The sequence below is a fragment of the Geotrypetes seraphini genome, chromosome 4, assembly GCF_902459505.1.
Source record: "Geotrypetes seraphini chromosome 4, aGeoSer1.1, whole genome shotgun sequence".
Classification (NCBI taxonomy): Eukaryota; Metazoa; Chordata; class Amphibia; order Gymnophiona; family Dermophiidae; genus Geotrypetes; species Geotrypetes seraphini.
In genome coordinates, this window is record NC_047087.1 from 247,734,890 (window position 1) to 247,761,411 (window position 26,522).

A 26,522-nucleotide genomic window follows, 5' to 3' on the forward strand; every position below is an offset into this window, starting at 1 on the left:
CTGGCTTAGGATGTTCTCATCTATATATATATAAAATCGGAGGTATGTGTGTATGTATGTGTGTGTGTATGTGCCGCGATCACGCAAAAACGGCTTGACCGATTTGAACAAAACTTGGTATGCAGATCCCTCATTACCTGGGATGATATGTTCTGGGGGTCTCGTGGCCCACCTGCACACGTGGGCGGAGCTACAAACAGAAAATCAGATTTCACCCATTCATGTCAATGGAAAAAATGTAAAAAGCTGCCATTCTCACAGTAATTCAAAAACGGCTTGACCGATTTGAACGAAACTTGGTATGCAGATCCCTCACTACCTGGGATGATATGTTCTGGGGGTCTCGCGGCCCACCTGCACACGTGGGCGGAGCTACAAACAGAAAATCAGATTTCACCCATTCATGTCAATGGAAAAAATGTAAAAAGCTGCCATTCTCACAGTAATTCAAAAACGGCTTGACCGATTTGAACGAAACTTGGTATGCAGATCCCTCACTACCTGGGATGATATGTTCTGGGGGTCTCGCGGCCCACCTGCACACGTGGGCGGAGCTACAAACAGAAAATCAGATTTCACCCATTCATGTCAATGGAAAAAATGTAAAAAGCTGCCATTCTCACAGTAATTCAAAAACGGCTTGACCGATTTGAACGAAACTTGGTATGCAGATCCCTCACTACCTGGGGTGATATGTTCTGGGGGTCTCGCGGCCCACCTGCACACGTGGGCGGAGCTACAAACAGAAAATCAGATTTCACCCATTCATGTCAATGGAAAAAATGTAAAAAGCTGCCATTCTCACAGTAATTCAAAAACGGCTTGACCGATTTGAACGAAACTTGGTATGCAGATCCCTCACTACCTGGGGTGATATGTTCTGGGGGTCTCGCGGCCCACCTGCACACATGGGCGGAGCTACAAACAGAAAATTAGATTTCACCCATTCATGTCAATGGAAAAAATGTAAAAAGCTGCCATTCTCACAGTAATTCAAAAACGGCTTGACCGATTTGAACGAAACTTGGTATGCAGATCCCTCACTACCAGGGGTGATATGTTCTGGGGGTCTCGCGGCCCACCTGCACACGTGGGCGGAGCTACAAACAGAAAATCACATTTCACCCATTCATGTCAATGGAAAAAATGTAAAAAGCTGCCATTCTCACAGTAATTCAAAAACGGCTTGACCGATTTGAACGAAACTTGGTATGCAGATCCCTCACTACCTGGGGTGTTCTGGGGGTCTCGCGGCCCACCTGCACACATGGGCGGAGCTACAAACAGAAAATCAGATTTCACCCATTCATGTCAATGGAAAAAATGTAAAAAGCTGCCATTCTCACAGTAATTCAAAAACGACTTGACCGATTTGAACGTAACTTGGTATGCAGATCCCTCACTACCTGGGGTGATATGTTCTGGGGGTCTCGCGGCCCACCTGCACACATAGGCGGAGCTACAAACAAAATCAGATTTCACCCATTCATGTCAATGGAAAAAAATGTAAAAAGCTGCCATTCTCACAGTAATTCAAAAACGGCTTGACCGATTTGAACGAAACTTGGTATGCAGATCCCTCACTACCTGGGGTGATATGTTCTGGGGGTCTCGCGGCCCACCTGCACACATAGGCGGAGCTACAAACAAAATCAGATTTCACCCATTCATGTCAATGGAAAAAAATGTAAAAAGCTGCCATTCTCATTCAAAAACGGCTTGACCGATTTGAACGAAACTTGGTATGCAGATCCCTCACTACCTGGGGTGATATGTTCTGGGGGTCTTGCGGCCCACCTGCACACGTGGGCGGAGCTACAAACAAAATCAGATTTCACCCATTCATGTCAATGGAAAAAATATAAAAAGCTGCCATTCTCACAGTAATTCCAACTATAAAACACTTTCTATGACACTATAACCACTAGGGACATCGTTTCTATTCTACCACGGACACCATACATATAGAGTTTGTATGTTCTAACTGTGTTTGTAACTGTTTCCTTCATGCACCCCAGTTCATAATGTTATTACATTACATGAGTACTCACATATGCTGAACTAGGAACACAGGTTCCATTCTGAACCGGGAAAAAACTGCATGGAGTTTCTTTTCAACCTGAGTTTCCACATATTGAGTTGTTTAAATCAATACTGAAACTTTTGGATGCCACTTATTCTAACAGATCTTCCTTTTCAGTTTAAGAGATTGCAAATTCCAGTGAGACTTGCATTCTCTATCACAATCAACAAATCACAGGGACAGACTATTACATACTGTGGAGTGGATTTAAGATCCCCCTGTTTTTCCCATGGACAACTCTATGTTGCTTGCTCAAGGGTGGCTTCACCCAAGAATTTATATGTTCTTGCTCCTGGAGGTGAAACTAAAAATGTTGTTTATAATCAAGTTTTGTGTTAGTTGTATTGTATTCATTTTGTCAAATATTTCACATTATAATTTGAATATTGTACTTTTTATAAAGCTGTAAAAAAATAATTTCATTCACCACTATAAAGTATCTTTATTTGAATCCATTTACTGTGTTATTGCTATAATTAAATACCCGTGCAACGCCGGGGCATCAGCTAGTAGGAAATAAGTTAAGCGGTTTTAAGTGTAAGTTACAATGAAACTAGGAGGTGGGTTCTCCCAAAGTATAATTTGAAGGGAGGGTCTCTGTCTGAATAGGGCTTTAGAGCTGTAGAAAGAAAAAATGTAAAAAAAAAAAAAAAATTTGGAAATCTCCTTGATAACAAATTATATTTGAACTCTGCTTCTGTAAGTACAATCAGTTCAAAACATTGTGAGCCCATACTCCAGAAATAATGATGGAGTTGCACTGTATATCTAGAAGTCAAGACATTTGAGGCTTAAGCAGACTTTTAGCTACAGACACATTTAAATTTGGCTGTAAGCTCCCAGCTGTACCAAACATATAGGCTTTCTGTCATATCTGAGTGAACAGTTCTCTTCCTGAGCAAACATAAAGGCTGCAAGCAAAGTTTCCTTGTTCATCAACCTCTCCTTTAAATACTTTTCATTCAGCACTATACCAAACTTTCCATAAACTTAAGTTACATTCCACTATAGCAGGAACAATGTCAATGAACCTTAAACTAGTAAACAGATATTTTTTATAAAACATAACATTCAAGTTAATTTGACGTTTCTGCATAAAAAACTCAATAGCTGCAGTCCTTTTTATTCCATTCTCCACCCTCATTCCCCTTCCCTTAAGTACCCCACTCTCCTCCCACCGGAGTCTTTTCAAACCTTCTCTCTTGCAGCTGGGATTGGTGCTGGGTATTCAATCTGTATGTGCCTACAAATATTCCTCTGGTACTTCTGTTTTGGCATGCTTCATCTTCAGTCATTCCATGTGTACCACAATCATTCATCATTCTCAGCAGCCAGGTCAATCATTGGGGGCTCGTCGCCCATTGTATCTCAAAATACATTTTCTTGCCACTCTTGAGCCCCAGGCTGATAAACATTCACACAAATTTTGCCTAACTTCCTCATTCCCCCTCCATAAGTAAACACAAAACTGACTTTCTGAGACCATACTGATCTGCTGACTGCCTATATGTAGCTAGAACTGCTGTGCCCTGTCTAAAAAGATCAGCAAAAACTCTTAACCACTGGCCTGCCCATTTGTGAAAGACTCCCTCCTTGCACCCCAGTATAAATTTCAAATTTCCTACCATTGTTAGCAACCTGATTGTCCATCATTTCTCAGTTGTGCTGTCCTAAAGTATTGTGATTCCCCTGAGCTGCCTTGGGTAGTTCTCCAGCTTAACATGAAACAATCACAAAAGAGAGAAGGGAGCCACCATTCCCTCCATAAGGCCAGCTCTGCAAAATTATTCTGACCTGTAGCCTATTTCCATAAAAAACAAAACTGGCATGCTAGATTATACAGTCTTATATTGCGCAACCCTAGCATATACAGCTCTTGGCTATTTTAGCTTCTCCCCACTAATTCTAGCGCTCCCACCCTTCCAAATTTACTCCCAACCCCTGAAAACTAGTCATGTTTTTCCTCATCAGCCAGCAAGGTAACACCTGCAAGGGATACAATAAACGTGAAAAGAGTACCATCATAAAGCACATTTGCCACACAATAGCAACAGAAAGTCCTCCAGAGCTCAAGCTAATTCTTTGCTTTCACTATGACAATCTTCAGATTTTAGACAATACAGCTGTCCCAAATAATATCCAAACTCCCATATATGTGGACTTGCTCAACTCCAAAGTCGACGGGTATGCATATGCCACCAATTTCTCAAAATTGAATTTGATGCTTCCTAGAGAATGACACGGGGAAAAAAATCTGTCCCGTCACCGCCCCGTCTCACCATCCCCTTCACCGCCATTCCCTTCACCGCCCCGTCACTGTCACCGCCATCCCCTTCACTACCCCGTCACCGTCCCCACAGCATCCATATAAGCCTCAGTACTGCGAAACACCATGAAGACAGAAGAGAGTCCTGCCACTACTACTACTGCACTGAGAATCTGTTTCAGTGCCTCTGCCCTGTAATAAAAACAGAACTTAAAATAAATCAATTGACTTGTCCTCCCTTGCAATGTGTCACCCATGTTCACCTATAGCTCGAATCAGGTTAATTGTGCACACTGAAAATGCCCATCTGAGCACATAATCATGCAGATGCTGCAGTACAATGAGCAACAGGAGGATCTGGAATGTGAGCACAGGCAGACAGTGATACAAAAACAGCAGACACCCAACCGCCATCTCCCTCCCTCCACCTCACCTTAGATGTAGAGTATGCCGGCTTTCTTTTTCGCCCAGCCGCACGCGCGGCTGCTCATTTGTTCAATATTCTCCTCTGACGCAACCGGAACAGGAAGTTGCAGGAAAGGAGAAGATTGATCAACTCGAGCAGCCGCGCATGCGCAGCTTTTTGAACGCATGCGGCTGCGCGAAAAAGAAAGCCGTCATACTCTACATCAGTGTTTTTCAACCTTTTTACACCCATGGACCGGCAGAAATAAAAGAATTATTTTGTGGACCGGCAAACTACTAGGACTAAAATTTAAAAACCCCGTTTCCACCCCATCTCCGCGAGCTCGGTCACCTCAGTAACTATAGAAAAATAGACAAATATAGTGCAAAATATAGACAGCAGATATAAATTCTCAAAACTGACACGTTTTGATCACTAAATTGAAAATAAAATCATTTTTCCTACCTTTGCTGTCTGGTGATTTCATGACCTCTGGTTGCGTTTCCTTCTGTCTGTGTATCCTTTCTTTCATTTCTGCACTCAGGCCCAAGAATTGTCCCTTTCTATTCCCTCCCTCTTTCCTTCCTATGTCCTTAGTGCCCCCGGTGCCTCCTTCCCATGTCTTTAGTGCCCCCAGTGCCTCCTTCCCATGTCCTTAGTGCCCTTTCCTGTCTTTAGTGCCCCCTTCTCATGTCTTTAGTGCCCCCAGTGCCTCCTTCCCATATCCTTAGTGCCCCTTCCTGTCTTTAGTGCCCCTACTGCCTCCTTCCTATGTCCCTCTCACTGCCTTCCACACTTTGTCCCACCTCCACCCCCGAAGCCTGCCTTCCTGTCTACCTCTCTCCCTCCCTCCCTAGCCATAGCCAGCCTGCTGCCTCCCTGCCGCTCAAAAAAAAGCCTCCCTCCTTCCTTTCCCCTGCTCTTACTGCCATGCTGCAGCTGCTAAAGCCGACAGGAAGTCTTTCCGACGTCAATTCTGCAGTCGGAAAGGATGTTCTGGGCCAGCCAGGCAGCGATTGGCTAGCCCGGAATGTCCTCTCCGACGTCAGAATTGACCCATTCACAACGCCCATTCCGACCCCTTCTGTCTCTCCGCTCCTTCATACCACGCATCTTTGAAGTGGGCTAGCCTAGCAAAGGCCCCGCGGCTGCTTAATGAAACCACGGCTGCTGCCGCTGCTGGTCCAGGGGTGAGAAGACGAGTCCCTTAGACAGAAGGCAGGAAGTCATCCAGCGTCAGCAATCGGAGCAGAAGGCAGGAAATCAGCTGATGCAGGCATGGGTGATAGGTGGCAGAGGCGAATTATTCTATTGCGCGTGCGTGGCACGCCAGCATGGAATTTGAAATGCTATATTCTTCTGTGGCCTATCTTAAAAAGATGTCATCTCTAAACAGACTAATCTTTAGCATTCAACTGCCTATATCAATCTTTTACACTGCCTAATCTTGTCCATTTCTAATTGCCAGAGATTCTAAAGTGAGTGTGAATAAAGACCAATAAGGGGCAGCCTTGTCTAGTTCCTCTGACTAGCGGAATGCCTCCATAACCACACTATTGATCAATATTTGCACTCAACTGAGATTTGCCCAATGCTGTTTCTATAAATTAAGAATGATTCAGTCAATATCACGCTTTCTCTATACATCAGCAATTAATAATACACTCCCTCATAATTAGTCACATCAATTACTATAATTCATTATATCAAGTCATTAGATCTAAAGATCTCCACAGATTGGAATTGATCCAGAACATCTTCATAAAACTAATGGATTGGGACTTGTATATCACCTTTTTGTAGTTTTACAACACTCAAAGCGGTTTATATACAGGTACTTCAAGCATTTTCCCTATATATAGTGGTGGACCCACAGTCTATCTAATGTACCTGTGGCAGTGGAGGATTAAATGACTTGGTCACAAGAAGCAGTATGGGATTTGAACCTACAACCTCCAATGTGCTGAGGTTGTAGCTCTAAGCTTTGTGCCACACCAAAAAATACAATCATGTAATGTCCCTTTTAAAATCTTGATGGTTCTCTGTTACACACAGGTTGATATAAAAAATCCAATTACTGGTCATTAAAACATGTCAATCTTGATGAACTTGATTCCTTATTTACCTTCTCACACTCTTCACTCCCTCCAACAAAATCTACTCATTATCCCCACTAGCTGACAAATTACTTATGAATCCACTTGCAGCAGTATCTTTTCATTTGTTGGCCCCTAACTATGGAATGCTCCCTTATCTCAAATCAGACTAGAATCATCAATAGACAGATGTCAAACATTCCTAAAACCCTTCCTATTTAAGGATGCATTTGATTGAACCCTACATCTCATTGCAATTTTCGTTGAGCCCTCTCACGACTGTGGTCTGTATGACTGACAGTTAAAACTAACTTTCCTTAACCCTCAGAGTTGGTTTGATTTAAATCACTAGACAGAAGACAATTTAAATCATGGTTTTCTACAGATTCATTCTTGCTGGTATAATCTTAATATTTACAACCAGATGTTATCAAACTAGGCCAGTTCTTGATATACTACTCAAAACAGTGCACTACAGAGTTCCATCTAACATCTTGTAGAAGCATTAGCTTGGTTCGCTCTATTCTTCTCAGAGCTGTTGTTGCAAAATTGTTACAGAAGTATTTAATAATAATAACTTTATTTTTCTATACCACCAACCCCCAAAGTTCACAAAGAGGACTGAACATTTCAAGAAGGCACAATACAATATTCAATTTATAAAACTCCAATATAAAAACTATGACATAGGCCCTGTTACAAAGGCGCTCTAAGCGTTTTAGCGCAGATTTAGCATGCACTGAATCAATGCAAGTGCTAACCGCTAACGTGTCCATAGTATAACATGCACGCATTAGCGTTTAGCACATAGAAACATAGAAATAGACGGCAGATAAGGGCCCACGGCCCATCTAGTCTGCCCACCTTAATGTCCCTCACCTACCTTTGCCCTGTGAATAGATCCCATATGCTGATCCCATTTGGCCTTAAAATCAGGCACGCTGCTGGCCTCAATCACCTGTAGTGGAAGACTATTCCAGCGATCAACCACTCTTTCAGTGAAAAAGAATTTCCTGGTGTCACCTCGAAGTTCCCCGCCCCTGATTTTCAACGGATGCCCTCTTGTTGTCGTGGGACCCTTGAAAAAGAAGATATCTTCCTCCGCCTCAATGCGGCCCGTAAGATACTTGAACGTCTCGATCATGTCTCTCCTCTGCGCTCCTCGAGCGAGTATAGCTGTAATTTGTCAAGCCGTTTTTCGTATGATAGATCCTTGAGTCCTGAGACCATCCGGGTGGCCATTCTTTGCACCGACTCGTCTCAGCACATCCTTGCGATAATGCGGCCTCCAGAATTGCACACAGTATTCCAGGTGGGGCCTCACCATGGATCTATACAATGGCATAATGACTTCCACCTTACGAATGACGAAACCCCTTCGTATGCAGCCCATGATTTGTCTTGCCTTGGACGAAGCCTGCTCCACTTGATTGGCAGACTTCATGTCCTCACTGACGATTACCCCCAAGTCTCGTTCTGCTACCGTTTTTGCTAGGATCTCGCCATTAAGGGTATAAGACTTGCATGGATTCTGGCTGCCCAGGTGCATAACTTTGCATTTTTTGGCATTGAAGTTGAGTTGCCATGTCCTAGACCATCGCTCCAGTAGGAGTAGGTCGTGCATCATGTTGTCGGGCACTGAATCTTCGTCTGTTGTGCATTTGCCCACTACATTACTCAGTTTGGCGTCATCGGCGAATAATGTTATTTTACCTCGAAGCCCTTCTGCCAAGTCTCTTATAAAGATGTTGAATAGGATTGGGCCCAAGACTGAGCCCTGTGGTACTCCACTAATCACCTCCGTCATTTCAGAGGGGGTGCCGTTCACCACCACCCTTTGGAGCCTACCTCCAAGCCAGCTCCCAACCCATTTCGTCAATGTGTTACCTAATCCTATAGAACTCATCTTGCTCAGTAACCTGCGGTGTGGTACGCTATCGAATGCTTTGCTAAAGTCCAGGTACACAATGTCCAGGGACTCCCCAATATCCAGCTTCCCTGTCACCCAGTCAAAAAAGCTGATCAGGTTGGATTGGCAGGATCTCCCCTTAGTAAATCCATGTTGTCGGGGATCTTATGAGGAGAATCTACGTGTTTAGCAATCTCAATGACATTAAGTCTATATTTCAGGGACACTGAAGTCTAGCTAGGAAGAACAGCAAATGAGCTTGGTATTCTCTTCATGTTATTCTAAATTTCTTCTCATCGGATACATTTGCTGCATCTGTGACTAAACAGCACACTAGACATTTGAATTTTTGTTCACATTGTATTATAGCTTTTGCTGCTACTTCCTGTAAGTAGTCTGCTGAATGTGCATTTCCTGAGTTATCAGTTGTTTCTCTAAGAAAACCATTTCTTTCTTATGGTGTTATACAAGCACATACAACAAAATCATTGTAAATATTACTCTACCCTCAAGACTTACCAAAAAATTTGAACATTGCATGAATATACAGCCTCATGCTATATAATTAAAAACTAATCCTTGTTTCATGAATAGCTTTTGGATTATAATGTATCTTAAACAGAAAATAGATTTTTCCTCAAAATAGCATTTAATTTTTTTTAAAACCCTATCATTTAAACTGAAAAAAATCTTATTTAAATTAAAACCAGATTTTAAAAAATCATTAGAGATCAACCAACATTAGAGATCATCATTTTTGAGCAGCATTATGTTTCAATAATATAAACTATAGTGATCAAAGATATAGATATCAACTTTACAGAACAGTTTTCCCAATCTCAACCCTCTGAGGGCTGGAGAAACTGTTCCCAGAACCTACCACCAGGATAAACCCAAGGTCTTCCCAGTACAGATTAGGTTCTTACCTCGATAATCTTCTTTCTGGTAGATGTGTCCAGGAGTCCTGATGATAGGTGATCTTCCCATACTCACAAGTTATAGTAGAGGGATGAAATTTACATTCTTCAGCTCCACCTCTTCTCCAGTGATTGTACAGCCCCCTTCAGTTTGTACCAAAGCAAATTGATCATCACTACAACATAAAAAATAGAAAGGAGGGGTACGGGGAACATCCCTGATAATATATTTCTGTTCTACTCTGTAAGACAAAATTGAACCAAATTAATCAACCCATAATGTAAACCCAGGTGGATTGAACAACCCACCTGTCAAAGGCAACCAGCACTAACAATCATGGAGCTCAGAGAGACCCTTTTTATTTTTTTTACATTTGGTATTTTACTCTTCATATCAGACTGGCAGATCTCCAGCTGTGGACATACACTTTGTCCAAGGCAGTAAGCAGGCGAATTCTGACAGGGTGGGGCATCAGGACTCTTAGACACATCTACCAGAAAGAAGATTATCGAGGTAAGAACCTAATCTTCAGTTCTGGTGCAAGGCGTCTAAGAATCCTGATGATAGACGATGTATCTAAGCTAAAACCAAGGACCTAAAGTTGGTATCCTGTCATGCTGCCACATCCACCCTGTAAAGCTTTGTAAATGTATAAAGGGTGGACCATGTAGCTGGGGCAATGTGTCTAGGAGTCCTGATGATAGGTGATATATCTAATCAAACTCCTGAGTGTAGGGCAGGACAGATGAGCCTGCCCTTAAAACCGAGGACCTAAAGGTGGCATCCTGTCATGCTGCCACATCCACCCTGTAAAGTTTTGTAAATGTATAAAGGGTGGACCAAATTTCTTTAGGAGAAACTGCCTACATTTCCTAGTGCAATGTGCTCTCAAGAAAATTGGCAGCTGTTTCCCACAGCCAAAGAAATAGCCATATGAATCCATCTGGAAATGGTCGCCTTAGATGCTGGCTTGCCCAGTCTAGCAGCATTGATTAAGACAAACAAATAATCTGAAAGACAAAAATCATTGGTTACTTTGAGGTATTGGAGAAGAACTCTCCATACATCCAACAGTTTCAAAACGTTGTCCCTCTTCTTGGAACCCATGGTCTGAAATGCGGGCTACCTGATTTTCTGATTGACATGGAATGTTGATATCACCTTTGGCAAAAACGAAGGAACAGTGTGACAAGAAACTTCCACTTCTGTAAATCTGAGGAACGGCTCTCTGCATGATACTGCCTGTATCTCCGACACTCTTCTTGCAGAGACAGTGGCTACCAGAAAAAGCAGCAATGCCTCCTGCAAAGGCTGCTTGATGAGCACACTAAAGATGATGTTAAGGTTCCATGAGGGAAATAATTGTCTTACACGAGCCCTCAATCTAAGCACCCCTTCAAAAACCTGACTAGGATGCGAGGCTAAGGATCTCTTGCCCACCTGTGCTCTGAAACATGAGAAACCTGCCACTTGTACTTTAAGGGATCCAACTGCCAGCCCCTTTTCCAGTGACCACTGACACCAGAGCTCTTAAGGATTCCATCTGAGCTTTCACACATCACTGATGAAACAACCACCAGGCCTTAGCATAGATGGCAATGGTAGCTGGTTTCTTGGCTCTAAGGAGAATAGCAATAACCATCTCCAAATAGTCATTTCACACTAGGGCCATGCAGTAAAACCAAAGTATTCATGATCTCTATGGAAACTGGACTGTGTGACAGAACATCCGTATGCACCAGAAGCTTGAGACCTCTGTCCTTTTGCAGGCACACCAAATCCCCTTACCACAGTCAACATGGCCATTCTGGAGCCACCATGACTACCTGTTCACAATGGTTCACTATCGTATGGATGACCCAGCCTATCATGGACCACAGGGGAAAAACGTACAGCAGACCCAGTGCTGGCCACGGTTGAACCAGGGCATCCAATCCATTGCTTCCTGGTTTAAATGTTCTGCTGCAAAATCTGTCCATCTTCTTATGTTTGTCGATCAGTGGCTGCCCCAAGTGTCGCACTATGCAGCTGAATGCCCTCTGGGACAGTGACCACTCAACCGAGTCTAAGGTCTTCCTACTGAAATAGTCTGCACATTGTCTACTCCCACTACATGCATCACAGATATTACTTGCAGATAGAGCTCTGCCCAACTGAATAGCATCTTGGCTTCTAGCACTACTCTTGCCTCCCTGTTGATTGACATAAGCCACCACTGTAGCATTGTCTGAGAAAATCCTGACCGCTTTGTCTTCTAGAAGTTTCTCCCACATCTGTAAAGCGAGCCAAATAGCCCGTAACTCTAGAAGATTTATGGATCATTTCCTCTGCGATGGAGACCATTGGACTAGGTATCCTAGACAATGCACTCCCCAGCTGTAGAGACCGGCTTCTGGTATCAAAATCACTCAAGCAGAGATGTGCAGTGGTACAACTCTTGCCAGGGACTCTGGTCACAGCCAACGACACAAGCTCTGCCAAGCTTCCACAGTTGCCTGTTTAAAGAATTGTCAAGGAAAATAAAAGTTTTTGTTTTTGAAAGTGCAAAAGGAAGAAAAGACTGTTTATCTGTTGAAATAAACACACCTCATTGACACTATGTGGGGACTAGATAAGAGCGTGCATGGTCGGGGCCCTTACCCCACCACAACCACTAGAAACATCAAAACCCGCATTGGAAAACATATGAGCAGGATTCGATTGGGTATACAAGAGGCGCCACTTGTAGCCTATTGGTTAGCGAATTCACATGCGGTAGATCTGCGATTTTCAGTCTAAGATACAGTGGCAGAAAGAACAACGTTGGATCCATGCCTTAAGTACCCTTCATCTTACTGGACTTAACGATATAGAATGGGTAGCTTTCCTTTGAATCTATCAGATGGTTACCCTCACTCTCCTCCTCTTTGGATATTGGTCCATTGTCCCTTTATATCTATTAAGGCCGCATAATGCTTGACATCGGAGAAAGGGGGGGGCGGTCCTTACAATGATGTTGGGTGCTCCCCATGTGATTCTTTCAAATAACAGCATCATCGGCAGCATCTTTTTGTCAGTTACTATTAAGACGCGGCTGTGCCAGCACTGATTATAATCTTAAAACTGGTATGTATGTCTAAACTTGTTATTTAGCAGTGTAAAAAAGTGGCTAGACAGTTGCCGCTTGATGCACTTGTTTATGGTTATATTTACAGAAAGAAAATTTATCTATTAATTGCAATGGTGCATCAGATTTCCTAGTCGGTAGCACCACAGTGAGAACAAGCTTTGAATTCCTACATCAGGTCTCCTGAAGCAGATTCTGAAACAGGGCCACGTTGAGACCCCCGTATATCATCTAAGCTAAGTGATCATCTTTAACGTTACGTGGTCTTGATATCTGATGTTTGCAAGATAATGTATATGTGACAAGGAAAAGAAACAAGCCTAACATAGAAAAATATATAGCATAAATTAAAGATAAAATATTTCCACCAGAAGAAAAGACCTATTTCAAGTGATTGTGAAAAAACATACACAATGGTTGGATAGTGAGCTCCGCCAGGGGGTTACTACTCCCCAATAGAGCTCCACTTCTCTGAGCGCAAGGAACTATCACCAATCATTGATAAAGCCTTTTCCTGGATGATTTGATATGTGGTGTGAGTTTTTGGTTTATAGTATCTATCTTTCTCATCTCCTTTATTGTTGGAGTTACAGCACCCTAACCTATTACAGTTGATTTTGTCTTTAGATATTAGGCAGAAATTTTAATCCTGTTGTATCTGTATACAATCTCTTATTTCTTCCTATACCTCAGCGTCATATGTTTGCCTTTTTTCAGGAGTGCAAAAAAGGAAGATCGTATTCCAATGGCTGAAGAATACTGTGAATACAAGCAAATCAAAGCTAAACTCAGACTATTAGAGGTTCTTATCAACAAGCAAGATGTTTCTAAAACTATTTGAAGTTTGCAAATGCTAATATTAATCTCGAACAGATAAAATCTAGATATTTCTGCACAATCATGGGTGACACTGAAATTCTGATGCACTTTAATAATTCTACTGTGGAGAACAAAAGTTCACAGCCTGCAGTAAGCAACAGTCTGATTGTGGTTTTGTTGAAATTAATGAATGGAATTTTTAAGCAAAACATGAAAAATAAGTCTGGGCTGATTACCGACACAGATTTTACCAGGATCTAATACTGATTAAGATACAGCTTTTATTTACTATAAATTGAGTGCTATATTTCTGTACTGACTGTTCTGTTAGTAACAAGATTGCTTGACTGTCAAAGTATCAAGCAAAGCCCATTTGGAAGCATGCACCTTTGAAGATACTGAAAGCACCCATTTCGGATAATTTTATAAAATTATTCTGCTTGTAAAGCATGTTTTACATATGGGAAACATTTCTTATAAAACTGCATGGGGTATACACACATACAAAACAGGCACATTGCAAGATTGCACCAAGTTTTACATGTATTGTACCTAGGCAGGGCATAGTTTGAGCAAAAAGTTATGGCATATAAAAGATGCGAGTACACGCATAGCACACACACATACATTTACATCTTCACAGCAGGTGTAAATTTGTGCACCTTTGGGGACGGTCTAGGAGCATGTTTTATAAAAGCATAAAGGCATCTGTTGCCTTTATAACACAGACACTTTGAGATTTAAAATAGCCTCGCTGGCATGAAATTACCCCCATTATGGCCATGATCAGGTGTTGGTTTGTTTTTTTAGTGAAAGGAGCCATTATTGATAGATTTTAATATATCTGGTTTTAGGATTATCACTATAAAGATATACAGCCTGTTTTTTAATATACTGGGTCTTTTACTTATGGACGCGTTAGCATTTAGTGTGCGCTAAATCGGCTAATGCACCTTAGTAAAAGGACCCCTAAATGAAATGGTAAAACTATGAGAAATTAGTCAGGCTTCTTCAATGATGTAATATTAAGTCCCAGGGTGTGAGTGTCTCCTAAACATATATATCAATAATATGAAAAAAGGTTTCCTCAAACTCATAACTCACCCATGAGCTATGCTTTAACCATTAGCAGGTGGCTATTACCAGTCTTTCATTGGATTACCTCCGATTACTGTGCAATAAATCAGTGGTGTCCCAAAATAAAGTGCAGTGATATATTCAAAATGTTTATTAGAATTTATTGACTCTTTGCTTTAACATCAAAACGATTTATACAATAATAATATGGAAAGGAACGCCAGTTTGCTAATAATGCATAATATAAATCAGTTATAAGATCCCAAACTTGTAATAACCCAATAAACTTATCTTATTGGAGAGAGCAGCAGCATTGGAGCCTTGAGATTCAGCTTTGAGAGCATTTATTATTTAGATTCTCTATGGTAAAAGTGGGAATGGAACTCACCTGAGTCCCTGAGACACTCTCTTGAGACGAAACCTGTGGCATTGAGCATTTTATGGGAGTTTGGATGTTGCAGAAGGATTGAGAACTCTGCTGCTGCTATCTAATAAATGAACCCCCTCCTTTACAAAGCTGCACTAGCGTTTTTAGCACTGGCCACAGCAGTAACAGCTCGGATGCTCATAGGAATTCTATGAGTGTGGGAGCTGTTACCGCGGCAGCCAGCACTGAAAATGCTAGCACAGCTTTGTAAAGGAGGGGGTAAGTTTATTGTGATGTTACAGGTTTGAGCTCTTATAAATTACATTATGCATTATTAGTGAACATTTTGAATATAGCATTGCACTTTTATTTGGGACACACTGATTTATTTAGTGCACAACAATTGGAGGCTAAGAAAGATTGGCAATATCCACTCACTAACGGTTAAGTCTTACAAAAACCGTAGCACATTGGTTGAGTTATGAATCTGAAGGTACCTCTTTATATATATGTGTGTGTGTGTATATATACACAATATAAACAAATGACTATAAACAAATGACTATTATTTTTGAACCAGAATGTGAGTATTTATAACACTTATATTCTGGTTCAAAAATAATAGTCATTTGTTTTAGCAGCAAATTGTAGTATTTTGGATTGAGTAATGAATTTTTTAATGATGATTCTTTTAAAAATATGTTGACAGAAATTAATGGATTACAGCAATGGTTCCCAAACCTGTCCTGGGGGACCCCCAGTCAGTCAGGTTTTCAAGATATCCCTAATGAATATGCATGAGAGAGATTTGCATATAATGGAAGTGACAGGTATGCAAATCTCTCTCATGCATATTCATTAGGGATATCTTGAAAACCTGACTGGCTGGGGGTCCCCCAGGACAGGTTTGGGAACCACTGGACTACAGGCAGGATAGTACAAAAATCTTAAGTTATGTTGCTATGTTTAAGGTATTGCTAAAGTGCCATTTTCTATTACCACATACTATCTTTTTTGCTGTCTTGATAGGATACTTCTCATTTTGTAAATGTCTATCATACAAATCTTACTTCCATTACTGTTTATATGTAATGTTTTTGCATGATTTTGAAGTGCACATTTTGAAACTGTTTACTGATGGAAAAAAAGGTGTAACCTCAAAGTGTACTTTTATTTGTTTGAGGTTTGTTCATATGTCAGTGTGCTAGCCTGATTTCTTATGAATCAGAATGAAAACCTTTGTTAATCTGTTTTAATCGAAGTCATGTAAATAACAGGAACAAATACACAGTTCTTTGAGATTTACACTCCACAGCTTTCGTAAGGGAAAATGCTTTATGACTGATACAATTGCTATTAAAATGTGTCCTCTATATTCTATATGACTGTAAATATTTTATACAGCGGTCCAAATAAAATATTTTTCTATTGTATTATGTTGAACAGTATTTTTTTCTGTTAGCTAATATAATTAACAACACTGTCAAGCAACATAGGAAGTGCTGACATTTCTAGGCTTCCAGATTTAAGTCATGCTCCAATTACACCTTTTCATGCTTTCCTTAGTTAACCCAATATTTTGTTTAGTAGATTAAAATGAATGCATATTTATACACCATTTAATAAGCCATAATTACTTTTTATCTTGCTAATGCAATCTATATAGATTTTTGTTTTGTTTGGCAAAACAAAATGAAACAAAATTCCAACATTTAATGCTCACCAGAGCAGAAAATAGGATGTATGCTATTTTAAAGCAGCAGTGACCTCACAAAATTTTTAAAAAGAAAACAAATGTCTAAAATGCTTTTAAGAAGTCTTAAAATCTGTTTGCTTTTGGTGGCAGCTGCATTTTGCATGCTTCTGAAGAGAATGTCTGATGAAACAAAATGAACAAGAGGATTAATTGATCCTATGTGATTTAGTAGCAGTATTAACGTCCAACACTAATGTTGCAAGTCTTGCAACTGGGATCTTTCTTTGCATTTGCAGTAGACAAGCTCATTAACTGATGACCACTAATTTCTGCAACTTTACCCAGACAGAGATCCACGGGGTCAGTATAAATGACTTCCAAAATAACATCTTGGGCATGGCGAAACACCAGAACCCCATCTTCTTCAACACAGGTCAGAAATTTATTATCTGTTAAATCTAGCTGAGGAAGACGTTGCTTGCAGAATTCATCTCCTGCTGATCCCTCAGGAGCAATAACAAGAATCACATAATGATAAGCTGTGTACATGCAATAAAAATCCCCAAAATATAAGTTGCTGTTTGGATTAAACAGTTTTTCAGCTGGAATCTCAACTTTGTATCTTCCATAAGGTGAATCCTGTGGAGGCTTGCCAGTATTAAACTCAGTGTTGCAACTGAAGAAGATGCCTTCCAACTTTTCACTGATTGGGGATCCATGACTACCACTGCTATCTTTGACAGAGGGCTGCATAATGTTTCCATGATGTTCTCTACAAATTAACAACATTATTAATAGCTAAAGATGGAACAAATAATGTCCTACCTTTTTAAAAACAAAAGCCTAATAAATAAATTTTAAAAACACACACAAAAAAAACCTAGAACAAAATACATAATAAGTTCAGTAAATTTTAATCTATTAATGTAGTATATACATTTGTAAATCAAAAGTACCGTATTTGCCGGCGTATAGGACGACTGGGCGTATAAGACGACCCCCCAACTTTTAGTTAAAAAATAGAGTTTTGTGTTATACTCGCCGTATAAGACGACCCCTTCTTCCTTCTCCACCCCTTTGTATTCCCCCATGTGCTTTCAGCGTTCTTCTCCCTCCTCTGTCTTCAAGTGCTTTCAGAGTCCTTCCCCCCCCCTGTCTTCACCATGGCATTTCAGCGTCCTTCTCCCCCCCCTCCTTCTCTACCGCCCCGGGTGCAGCACAGCCAGCCAGGTCCCCTTACTTTTGTGGCACTTCCCCGACCGACCGACAACAGCCCGGGTCCGACAAACTTCCCTGCCCTTAACCGCGAATCTAAATTACCTTCTTACAGCTGCTGTAAGAAGGTAATTTAGATTCGCGGCTACAGGGCAGGGAGGATTGTCGGACCCGGGCTGTTATCGGTCGGTCGGGGAAGTGCCATAAAAGTAAGGGGACCTGGCCGGCTGTGCTGCAACCGGGGCGGGGCGGCCGCCCCTCTCTCTCTTGGTACCGCGAGGCTACTCTCCTTCTCCTTACCTGCCATGCCTGCAGCACAGAGCCGAACGGAAGTCTTCCCGACGTCAGCGCTGACGTCGGAGGGAGGGAGGGCTTTGTTTAAGCTTTGTTTAAGCCCTCCCTCCCCTCCGACGTCAGCGCTGACATCGGGAAGACTTCTGTTCGGCTCTGTGCTGCAAGCAGAGAAGGTAGGGAGAAGAAGAGCCGCGCGACTGAGTACATCCAGCCCCGCAAGTAAGGGCATGTAAACTGTACCCGGCGTATAAGACGACCCCCGACTTTGGGGAGGATTTTAAGGTACTAAAAAGTCGTCTTATACGCCGGCAAATACGGTAATTAAATTATACAGCAAGACATTTATAGAATGTGACCTTTCAGATATGCTGAGCAAGTGATAACAGACTGGAAAAATTGCTTACCTGGAACAGTTATCTGCTATTTTCAAATACAGTAAATGGTACCTTGGATTACGAGCATAATCCGTTCCAGGAGCATGCTCGTAATCCAAAATGCTCGTTTATGAAAGCGAATTTCCCCATAGAAAATAATGGAAACTCGCTTTGATACATTTCCACTCCCCCCCCCCGCTCCCGCTTGCAAAGGTCCCCTCGCTCCAACCAGCACCCCCCCCTCCCCGCCGTCTAGCGCAGGCACAGATCGTGTGCCTAGAAGATCTTCCGGCTTCCGCTTCTGCCTGCCTGCCTTGAGCATGCATCTGCGCATGCTCAAGGACTTCTAATTCTCCCTCTCGCCGAGAAGCTTGGCTGAAGATAGATGTTGTGCAGTTTCTTCCTCAATGATTTCAGAGAAGGAAGAAAAGTGAGTGGTAGTTGACGGAGGGTCGAGAGGGTGGGACAAGGCAAGGGGAACTTCCTGAGTTGTATGGGTGAAGGATGAAGGGGTGGTGTGAGTCTGAAGTTCAGGACAGTAGATGGTGGTAAGGGAGAAGGATGTGACCATGTAGTGAATTCAAGGGTGATCTTGTGGACTTTGTCATGGAAGTAATCAACCATAGTCTGGGGAGAGAGAGAAGGAGGAGTCGCAGATAGGGGCATCTTGAGGAGGGAGTACAGCGTGGCACCAAGGGATCCAAAGGGAAAAGAACAAGGAACTGGCATGGCTCACTGTAGCTGTGAAGGAAGTGATCAGAGACAAGAAAACTTTGTTTAAGGAATGGAACAGGTCAAAAACGGACGAAAACTGGAAAAAGCACAAACAACATCAAAGCAGGTGCAACAAGGCGGTAAGAAGGGCCAAAAGAGACTATGAGGAAAAGATAGCCAAGGATGTGAAAAACTTCAAGCCGTTCTTTTGATATATTAAGGGGAAACTACCCGCAAAGGAAGCGGTGGGGCCATTAGATGACCATGGAAAAAAGGGAGTGCTAAAGGACAAAGCCATCGCCGACAAACTGAACACATTTTTTTGCGTCTGTATTTACCAAAGAGAATATACACAGGAAATGAGGACGGGAAACTGACAGGGTTGACGGTCAGTCTAGAAGAGGTATGCAGGCAGATTGATAGGCTTAAAAATGATAAATCCCCGGGACCGGATGCCATTCATCCGAGAGTAATCAAGGAACTGAAGGGGGCTATAGCTGAACTGCTTCAACAAATCGGGAAAATGGCGAATGTCATGCCGATCTTCAAGAAAGGTTCAAGGGGAGATCCGGGAATCCACAGACCGGTGAGTATGACCTCGGTACCAGGAAAGATGGTAGAGGCGCTGATAAAGGACCGCATCACCTTGATGGACACGAACTGATGAGGACCAGCCAGCACGGCTTCAGCAAGGGAAAATCTTGCTTGACAAACTTGCTGCACTTCTTCGAGGGAGTAAACAGGCAGATACACAAGGGCAAGCCGGTCGACATTGTATATCTGGATTTTCAGAAGGCATTCGACAAGGTCACGCATGAACGACTGCTTTGAAAAATTGTGAGCCATGGAATCGAGGGTGAAATACTCAGGTAGATTAAAAACTGGTTGGCGGATAGGAAACAGAGTGGGGTTAAATGGACAATACTCGGACTGGAAAAGTGTCACGAGTGGAGTGCCGCAGGGCTCGGTGCTTGGACCCGTGCTCTTCAACATATTTATAAATGACCTGGAAATTGGTACAACGAGTGAAGTGATTAAATTTGCGGACGATACGAAGTTATTCAGAGTAGTGAAGATGCAGAAGGATTGCGAAGACCTGCAATGTGACAAACACACTCGAGAAAAGGGCTGCGACATGGCAAATGAGGTTTAACGTGGATAAGTGTAAGGTGATGCATGTCGGTAACAAAAATCTTATATACGAATACAGGATGTCTGGTGCAGAACTCGGAGAGACCCCCCAGGAAAGAGACTTGGGTGTATAGGTCGACAAGTCGATGAAGCCGTCCGCACAATGTGTGGCTGCTGCGAAAAGGGAGAACAGAATGCTAGGAATGATTAAGAAGGGGATTGAGCAAATCGGAGAAGGTTATCATGCCGCTGTACCAGGCCATGGTATGCCCCCACCTGGAATACTGCATCCAGCACTGGTCGCCATACATGAAGGACACGGTACTGCTCGATAGGATCCAGAGAAGAGCGACTAAAATGGTTAAGGGGCTGGAGGAATTGCCATACAGTGAGAGATTAGAGAAACTGGGCCTCTTCTCCCTTGAAAAGAGGAGACTGAGAGGGGACATGATCGAAATGTTCAAGACAATGAAGGGAATAGACTTAATAGATAGAGACAGGTTGTTCACCCTCTCCAAGGTAGAGTAAACGAGAGGGCACTCTCTAACGCTAAAAGGGGATAGATTCCGTACAAACGTAAGGAAGTTCTTCACCCAGAGAGTGGTGGAAAACTGGAACGCTCTTCCGGAGGTTGTTATAGAGGAAAACACCCTCCAGGGATTCAAGATAAAGTTAGACAAGTTCTAGTCTCAGTTAGGGAAATGGTCTTTGACCTAAGGGCCGCCGCGTGAGCGGACTGCTGAGCTGACCCAACAGCGGCAATTCTTATGTTCTTATAAGACTTCATTATTTGACAAAGCTTGCCTTTGACATGTCGCTTTCCGTCTATTCTTTCTGTTCAGCATCTGGTTCTTTCCCTAGTTAACTAGGTTATGCCTGTGTGGATTTTGGAAACTTACTCTGCACTTGCTGACATGTACAACTTGCTTTGCTCTATTTTCATTGTGTTCTTACACTGATATTTTTCACCTTACTTTTATTCTGTATTTTTAGGTGACTCTTATCTTATAGAGACTAATAATAAGCTAGAGCCCTGCAGTATTGGAATCTATGATAGTTCTGAGTGCCAGAAACCATTTACCTTCTATTCTGGAGAAAGCTGCTTGAAGCTTATTTCTGATTTCTCTTTGCCTGACTCTGGACTTTCTACTTTGTCCGTGGAATCTAATATCTGTACTCATCATGAAGCCTTGATTCTGATGAAGTTTGAATTTCTACAGAAAACTGCTGTAATCTGTTCAGAAAACAGAATCACAGCAATATCAAAGGTCTACACCCAATTGATCTTCCTGCAGCTGATCATTTAAAAGCTATCACAAAGCACGAGTTTAAACCAGGCCAAAAGCTTTGCCCAAGATGCAGGCAAGACTTGTGTGTCAAACTGCAAGATCTAAGTAGCCATAAGTCTGATTCTGACAGTGATGACCCTAGCAATGCATCTGAAAACCTCAATGCCAGCTTTTCACCACCAGGACTCTCTCCTCTAAAGATTCAATGGATTAGCAAGCAAAATTCCTTAAATTATGCTAAACGCAAACTCTCTGAAGCCCATAATGCAATTGCAGACCAAATTGCAGTTATTGGTGACTTAACTCCAGCTGATATCAAAGCAGAACCAGAAAGTGACCAATGTAAAAGGTGTTCTGACTATGACCTTCTATTGACTGAATTGAAGCAGAAGTTGGAACTATCTAGTAATAGGAAGAAAATACAAATTCTCACTCTTGCTCCACACAGCTGGACTATTGAGAAAACTGTTTTGGAATCTGGCGTTTCAACAAGAATGGTTAAAAAGGCCAGTAAGCTGAAACAGCAGGGTGGCATTCTTGCTGTTCCAGCAACAAAGAGAGGAAAATAGCTTGCTCAGCAGATCACACAGAAAGTCCTGGATTTTTATGAAGACAATGAAATCTCTAGAATATGCCCAGGCAAAAAAGATTATGTCTCTTTTCGGATCAGTGGTGAAAAAGTGCAAAAGCAGAAAAGCACAGTTACTTACCGTAACAGGTGTTATCCAGGGACAGCAGGCAGATATTCTTGACTGATGGGTGACCTCCAAGCTAACAAAAAGAGGGATGGAGGGAAGGTTGGCCATTAGGAAAACAAATTTTGCAAAACAGATTGGCCGAAGTGTCCATCCCGTCTGGAGAATGCATCCAGACAATAATGAGATGTAAAAGTATGAACTGAGGACCAAGTAGCAGCCTTGCAGATTTCCTCAATAGGAGTGGAACGGAGGAAAGCTACAGATGCTGCCATTGCTCGGACTCTATGGGCCGTGACAGAACCTTCCAGTGACAGTCCGGTCTGAGCATAACAGAATGAAATGCACGCTGCCAGCCAATTAGACAACGTACGTTTAGAAACAGGACGTCCCAATTTATTCGGATCAAAGGACAGAAAGAGTTGGGGAACTGATCTGTGGGGTTTCGTACGCTCTAGATAGAGCTAGAGCGTAAGCTAGAGCCCTCTTACAATCCAAAGTATGTAGAGCCTGTTCCCCAGAATGAGAATGAGGTTTCGGAAAGAAGACAGGCAGAACAATGGATTGGTTAAGATGGAATTCAGAGACAACCTTAGGGAGAAACTTTGGATGTGTACGCAGAACCACCTTGTCATGATGAAAGACCGTAAAAGGTGGATCTGCAACTAGTGCATGTAGCTCACTGACCCTCCTGGCAGAGGTAAGAGCAATAAGGAAAAGTACCTTCCAAGTGAGAAACTTGAAAGGAGTGGTAGCCAAAGGTTCAAATGGAGGCTTCATTAAGGCGGAAAGAACCACATTGAGATCCCAGATAACAGGAGGGGCTTTAAAAGGTGGTTTCACATTGAAAAGACCCCGCATGAACCTGGACACCAGGGGATGAGCTGAGAGAAGTTTTCCATGGACCGGCTCATGAAAAGCAGCAATGGCACTGAGGTGGACTCTGATGGAAGAAGACTTAAGGCCAGAGTCAGACAAAGAAAGCAAATAATCCAACAATGTCTCCACTGCCAGGGAAGTGGGATCAAGATGATGAAGAAGACACCAGGAAGAAAATCGTGTCCACTTCTGATGGTAACATTGCAGAGTGGCTGGTTTCCTGGAGGCATCTAGAATGGAACGAACAGGCTGAGACAAAAGAGTATCATGAGAGGTCAGCCCGAGAGATACCAAGCTGTCAGGTGTAGAGACTGGAGGTTGGGATGTAGAAGGGTCTCCTGATGCTGTGTAAGCAGAGAAGGAAACAGTGGAAGAAGAAAAGGTTCCCTGGAACTGAGTTGAAGTAGAAGGGAGAACCAATGTTGCCTGGGCCACCTTGGAGCAAACAGAATCATTGGGGGCTCGTTCCCTCTTGAGCTTGAACAAGGTTCTCAACATGAGAGGCAGAGGAGGGAAAGCGTACAGGAACAGATTGGACCAGTCGAGGAGAAATGCATCCGCTGCCAGACGGTGAGGAGAGTAGAGTCTGGAGCAGAATAGGGGCAGCTGGTGATTGTGAGGAGCTGCAAAGAGGTCTATCTGAGGAGTGCCCCATTGAGCGAAGATAGACTGTAGAGTGAAAGGATCGAGCGTCCACTCGTGAGGCTGGAGAATTCTGCTGAGCTTGTCCGCTAAGGAATTCTTTTCTCCCTGAATGTAGATAGCTTTCAGGAATAGATGGTGATTTATGGCCCAAGTTCAGATCTTCTGGGCTTCCTGGCACAAGAGGCGAGAACCCGTCCCACCCTGCTTGTTGATGTAGTACATCGCAACTTGATTGTCTGTGCACAGCAGGAGAACTTGAGGAAAGAGAAGATGTTGGAAGGCTTTGAGGGCATAAAACATTGCTCTGAGTTCCAGGAAATTGATGTGATGCTTCTTTTCCTGGGCTGTCCAAAGGCCTTGAGTTTGGAACTCGTTCAAATGAGCTCCCCAGGCATAAGGGGAGGCGTCGGTGGTGATGACTAGTTGATGAGGAGGTAGATGGAGCAGAAGACCTCTGGAGAGATTTGAGGATATCAACCACCATTGTAGAGACTGACGAAGAGATGATGTGACAGATATGTGACGTGAGCAAGGATCCATCGCTTGGGACCACTGGGTAGCTAGGGTCCATTGAGGAGTGCGCAGGTGAAGACGTGCGAAGGGTGTGACATGAACTGTGGAGGCCATGTGACCCAAGAGTATCATCATTTGCTTGGCAGAGATGGAAAGTTGTAGAAGCACCTGCTGACACAGATATTGAAGCGTTTGAAGATGGTTGGATGGCAGGAACGCTCTCATGAGGACTGTGTCCAAGACAGCTCCGATGAATTGAAGTCTCTGAGTGGGGATGAGATGAGATTTGGGTAGATTGATCTCGAACCCCAGAAGTTGAAGAAACCTGATGGTTTGGTTGGTGGCCAGGAGAACAGTCTGAGATGAATTGGCCTTGATTAACCAGTCGTCCAGGTAAGGAAAGACCTGAAGGTGGTGAGATCGTAGAAAGGCAGCCACCACAATCAGACATTTGGTGAAAACTCTTGGAGAGGAGGCAAGACCGAAGGGAAGCACCTTGTATTGGTAATGACAACGATTGATCATGAAGCGTAGGTACTGTCTGGAGGCCAGATTGACCGGTATATGAGTGTAAGCTTCTTTGAGATCGAGGGAACATAGCCAGTCGCCTTGATTGAGAAGAGGGTAAAGAGTGGCCAGAGAAAGCATTTTGAATTTCTCTTTTACCAAGCATTTGTTGAGATCGTGAAGATCTAGAATGGGTCTTAGATCTCCTGTCTTTTTGAGGACTAGAAAATAACGGGAGTAGAATCCCTGCCCTCTCTGATCTAGAGGAACTTCCTCTATAGCGTTCAGAAGGAGGAGGGATTGAACCTCTTGAAGAAGGAGGGAAGACCGAGGAGTGTTGAAAGCAGACTCTCTTGGCAGACTTTGGGCAGGAGGTGTCTGAAAGTTGAGAGAGTAGCCGTGGCGGATGATGTTGAGGATCCACAGGTCCGAGGTGATGATTTCCCAACGGCTTATGAAATGTATAAGGCGTCCTCCTATGGGCTGTGGAAGATGAGTAGCTGCAAAAGAGAAGAACAAGTTTGGTGAAAAACAGATTTCTTCCGGTCAGGGAGATATTTCTCGAAAAGAGCCAGATTTTGTATAAGCTGCTTTAGATAGAATGAGAAATGGAATGCGTAATTTCCTGACCGGTTGGCCAACATCGCATTCTGATACACAGCCTTTTTCCAAATTTGTCCATGGATTTACCCTCTCTGCCAGGAGGGACTGAAGCGTACACACTAGCCCCCTTAGACTTTTTGAGTATGGACTCAACTAAAAGGGACTCATGAGGTAGTTGGGGCTTGTCAAACCCAGGAATGGGAATGACTTTATACAAAGAGTCCAACTTGCGGGGAGCTCCAGGTACAGTTAAAGGGGATTCTAAATTTTTATAAAAGGTCTCTCTCAAGATGTCATGGAGAGGTAACTTAAGATATTCCTTTGGAGGCTGGTCAAAATCCAGTGCATCTAGAAAAGCTTTGGATTTCTTTGACTCAGCCTCCAAGGGGATGGAGAGAGAATCACACATTTCCTTCAAAAAGGAAGAAAAAGAGGACACATCTGGTCTAGAGGAAGGTCCCAAAGCAGAAGGGTCCTCGTCACCAGAGGAGCATTCCCCTTCAGAAAGAAGAGGATCCTCTGAATCACCCCACAAATCAGGATCTCGAACTTGAAAACTCCGGTCCCGAGATTCTAGTGTGGAGGGTTCAAGGTGACGAGATTTGCGAAGCGATTTCCCTGACCTGATCGACTCGGTACTTGCACCAGAGCCGAAGTCTGTACAGCCTGATGGTGAGCTCTCGGCTCTGGTGCAAGAACCGGCATGGAGACCGAGGAAGCAGATTGTACCGGTACCGACAAAAGCAGAAAAGATTGCTATTATGCAATCTGAAGGAACTGTACACCACCTTTCGCAGTTAGTATGGGCCTGAAATTGGGTTTTCAAAGTTCTGTGAGCTTCGGCCAAAGTGATGTGTCACAGTCAGTTCATTAGAGACTCATTCAGTCTGTGTCTGCAAAATCCACCAGAATATGAAACT

At 42.9% G+C, this 26,522-nt stretch overlaps 2 protein-coding genes across 7 annotated transcripts in view; one reads left to right on the forward strand and one right to left on the reverse strand.

The window, feature by feature from the left end:
* FAM13C (family with sequence similarity 13 member C) overlaps window positions 1-15,778 on the forward strand; it is a 322,400-nt gene extending 306,622 nt beyond the window's left edge. Inside the window, exon 15 of the mRNA XM_033941491.1 lies at window positions 13,502-15,778. Coding sequence (XP_033797382.1) covers window positions 13,502-13,625 — 124 coding nt within the window. The 3' untranslated portion in view covers window positions 13,626-15,778. The remainder of the gene's footprint in view (window positions 1-13,501) is intronic.
* Window positions 15,779-16,284: 506 nt separating this feature from the next.
* The window catches only part of PHYHIPL (phytanoyl-CoA 2-hydroxylase interacting protein like), a 56,345-nt gene continuing 46,107 nt past the window's right edge, over window positions 16,285-26,522 (reverse strand). For all 6 annotated transcript variants that reach the window (XM_033941496.1, XM_033941497.1, XM_033941493.1 and 3 more), the window contains exon 5: window positions 16,285-17,515. In XM_033941496.1, coding sequence (XP_033797387.1) covers window positions 16,981-17,515 — 535 coding nt within the window. In that variant the 3' untranslated portion in view covers window positions 16,285-16,980. The remainder of the gene's footprint in view (window positions 17,516-26,522) is intronic.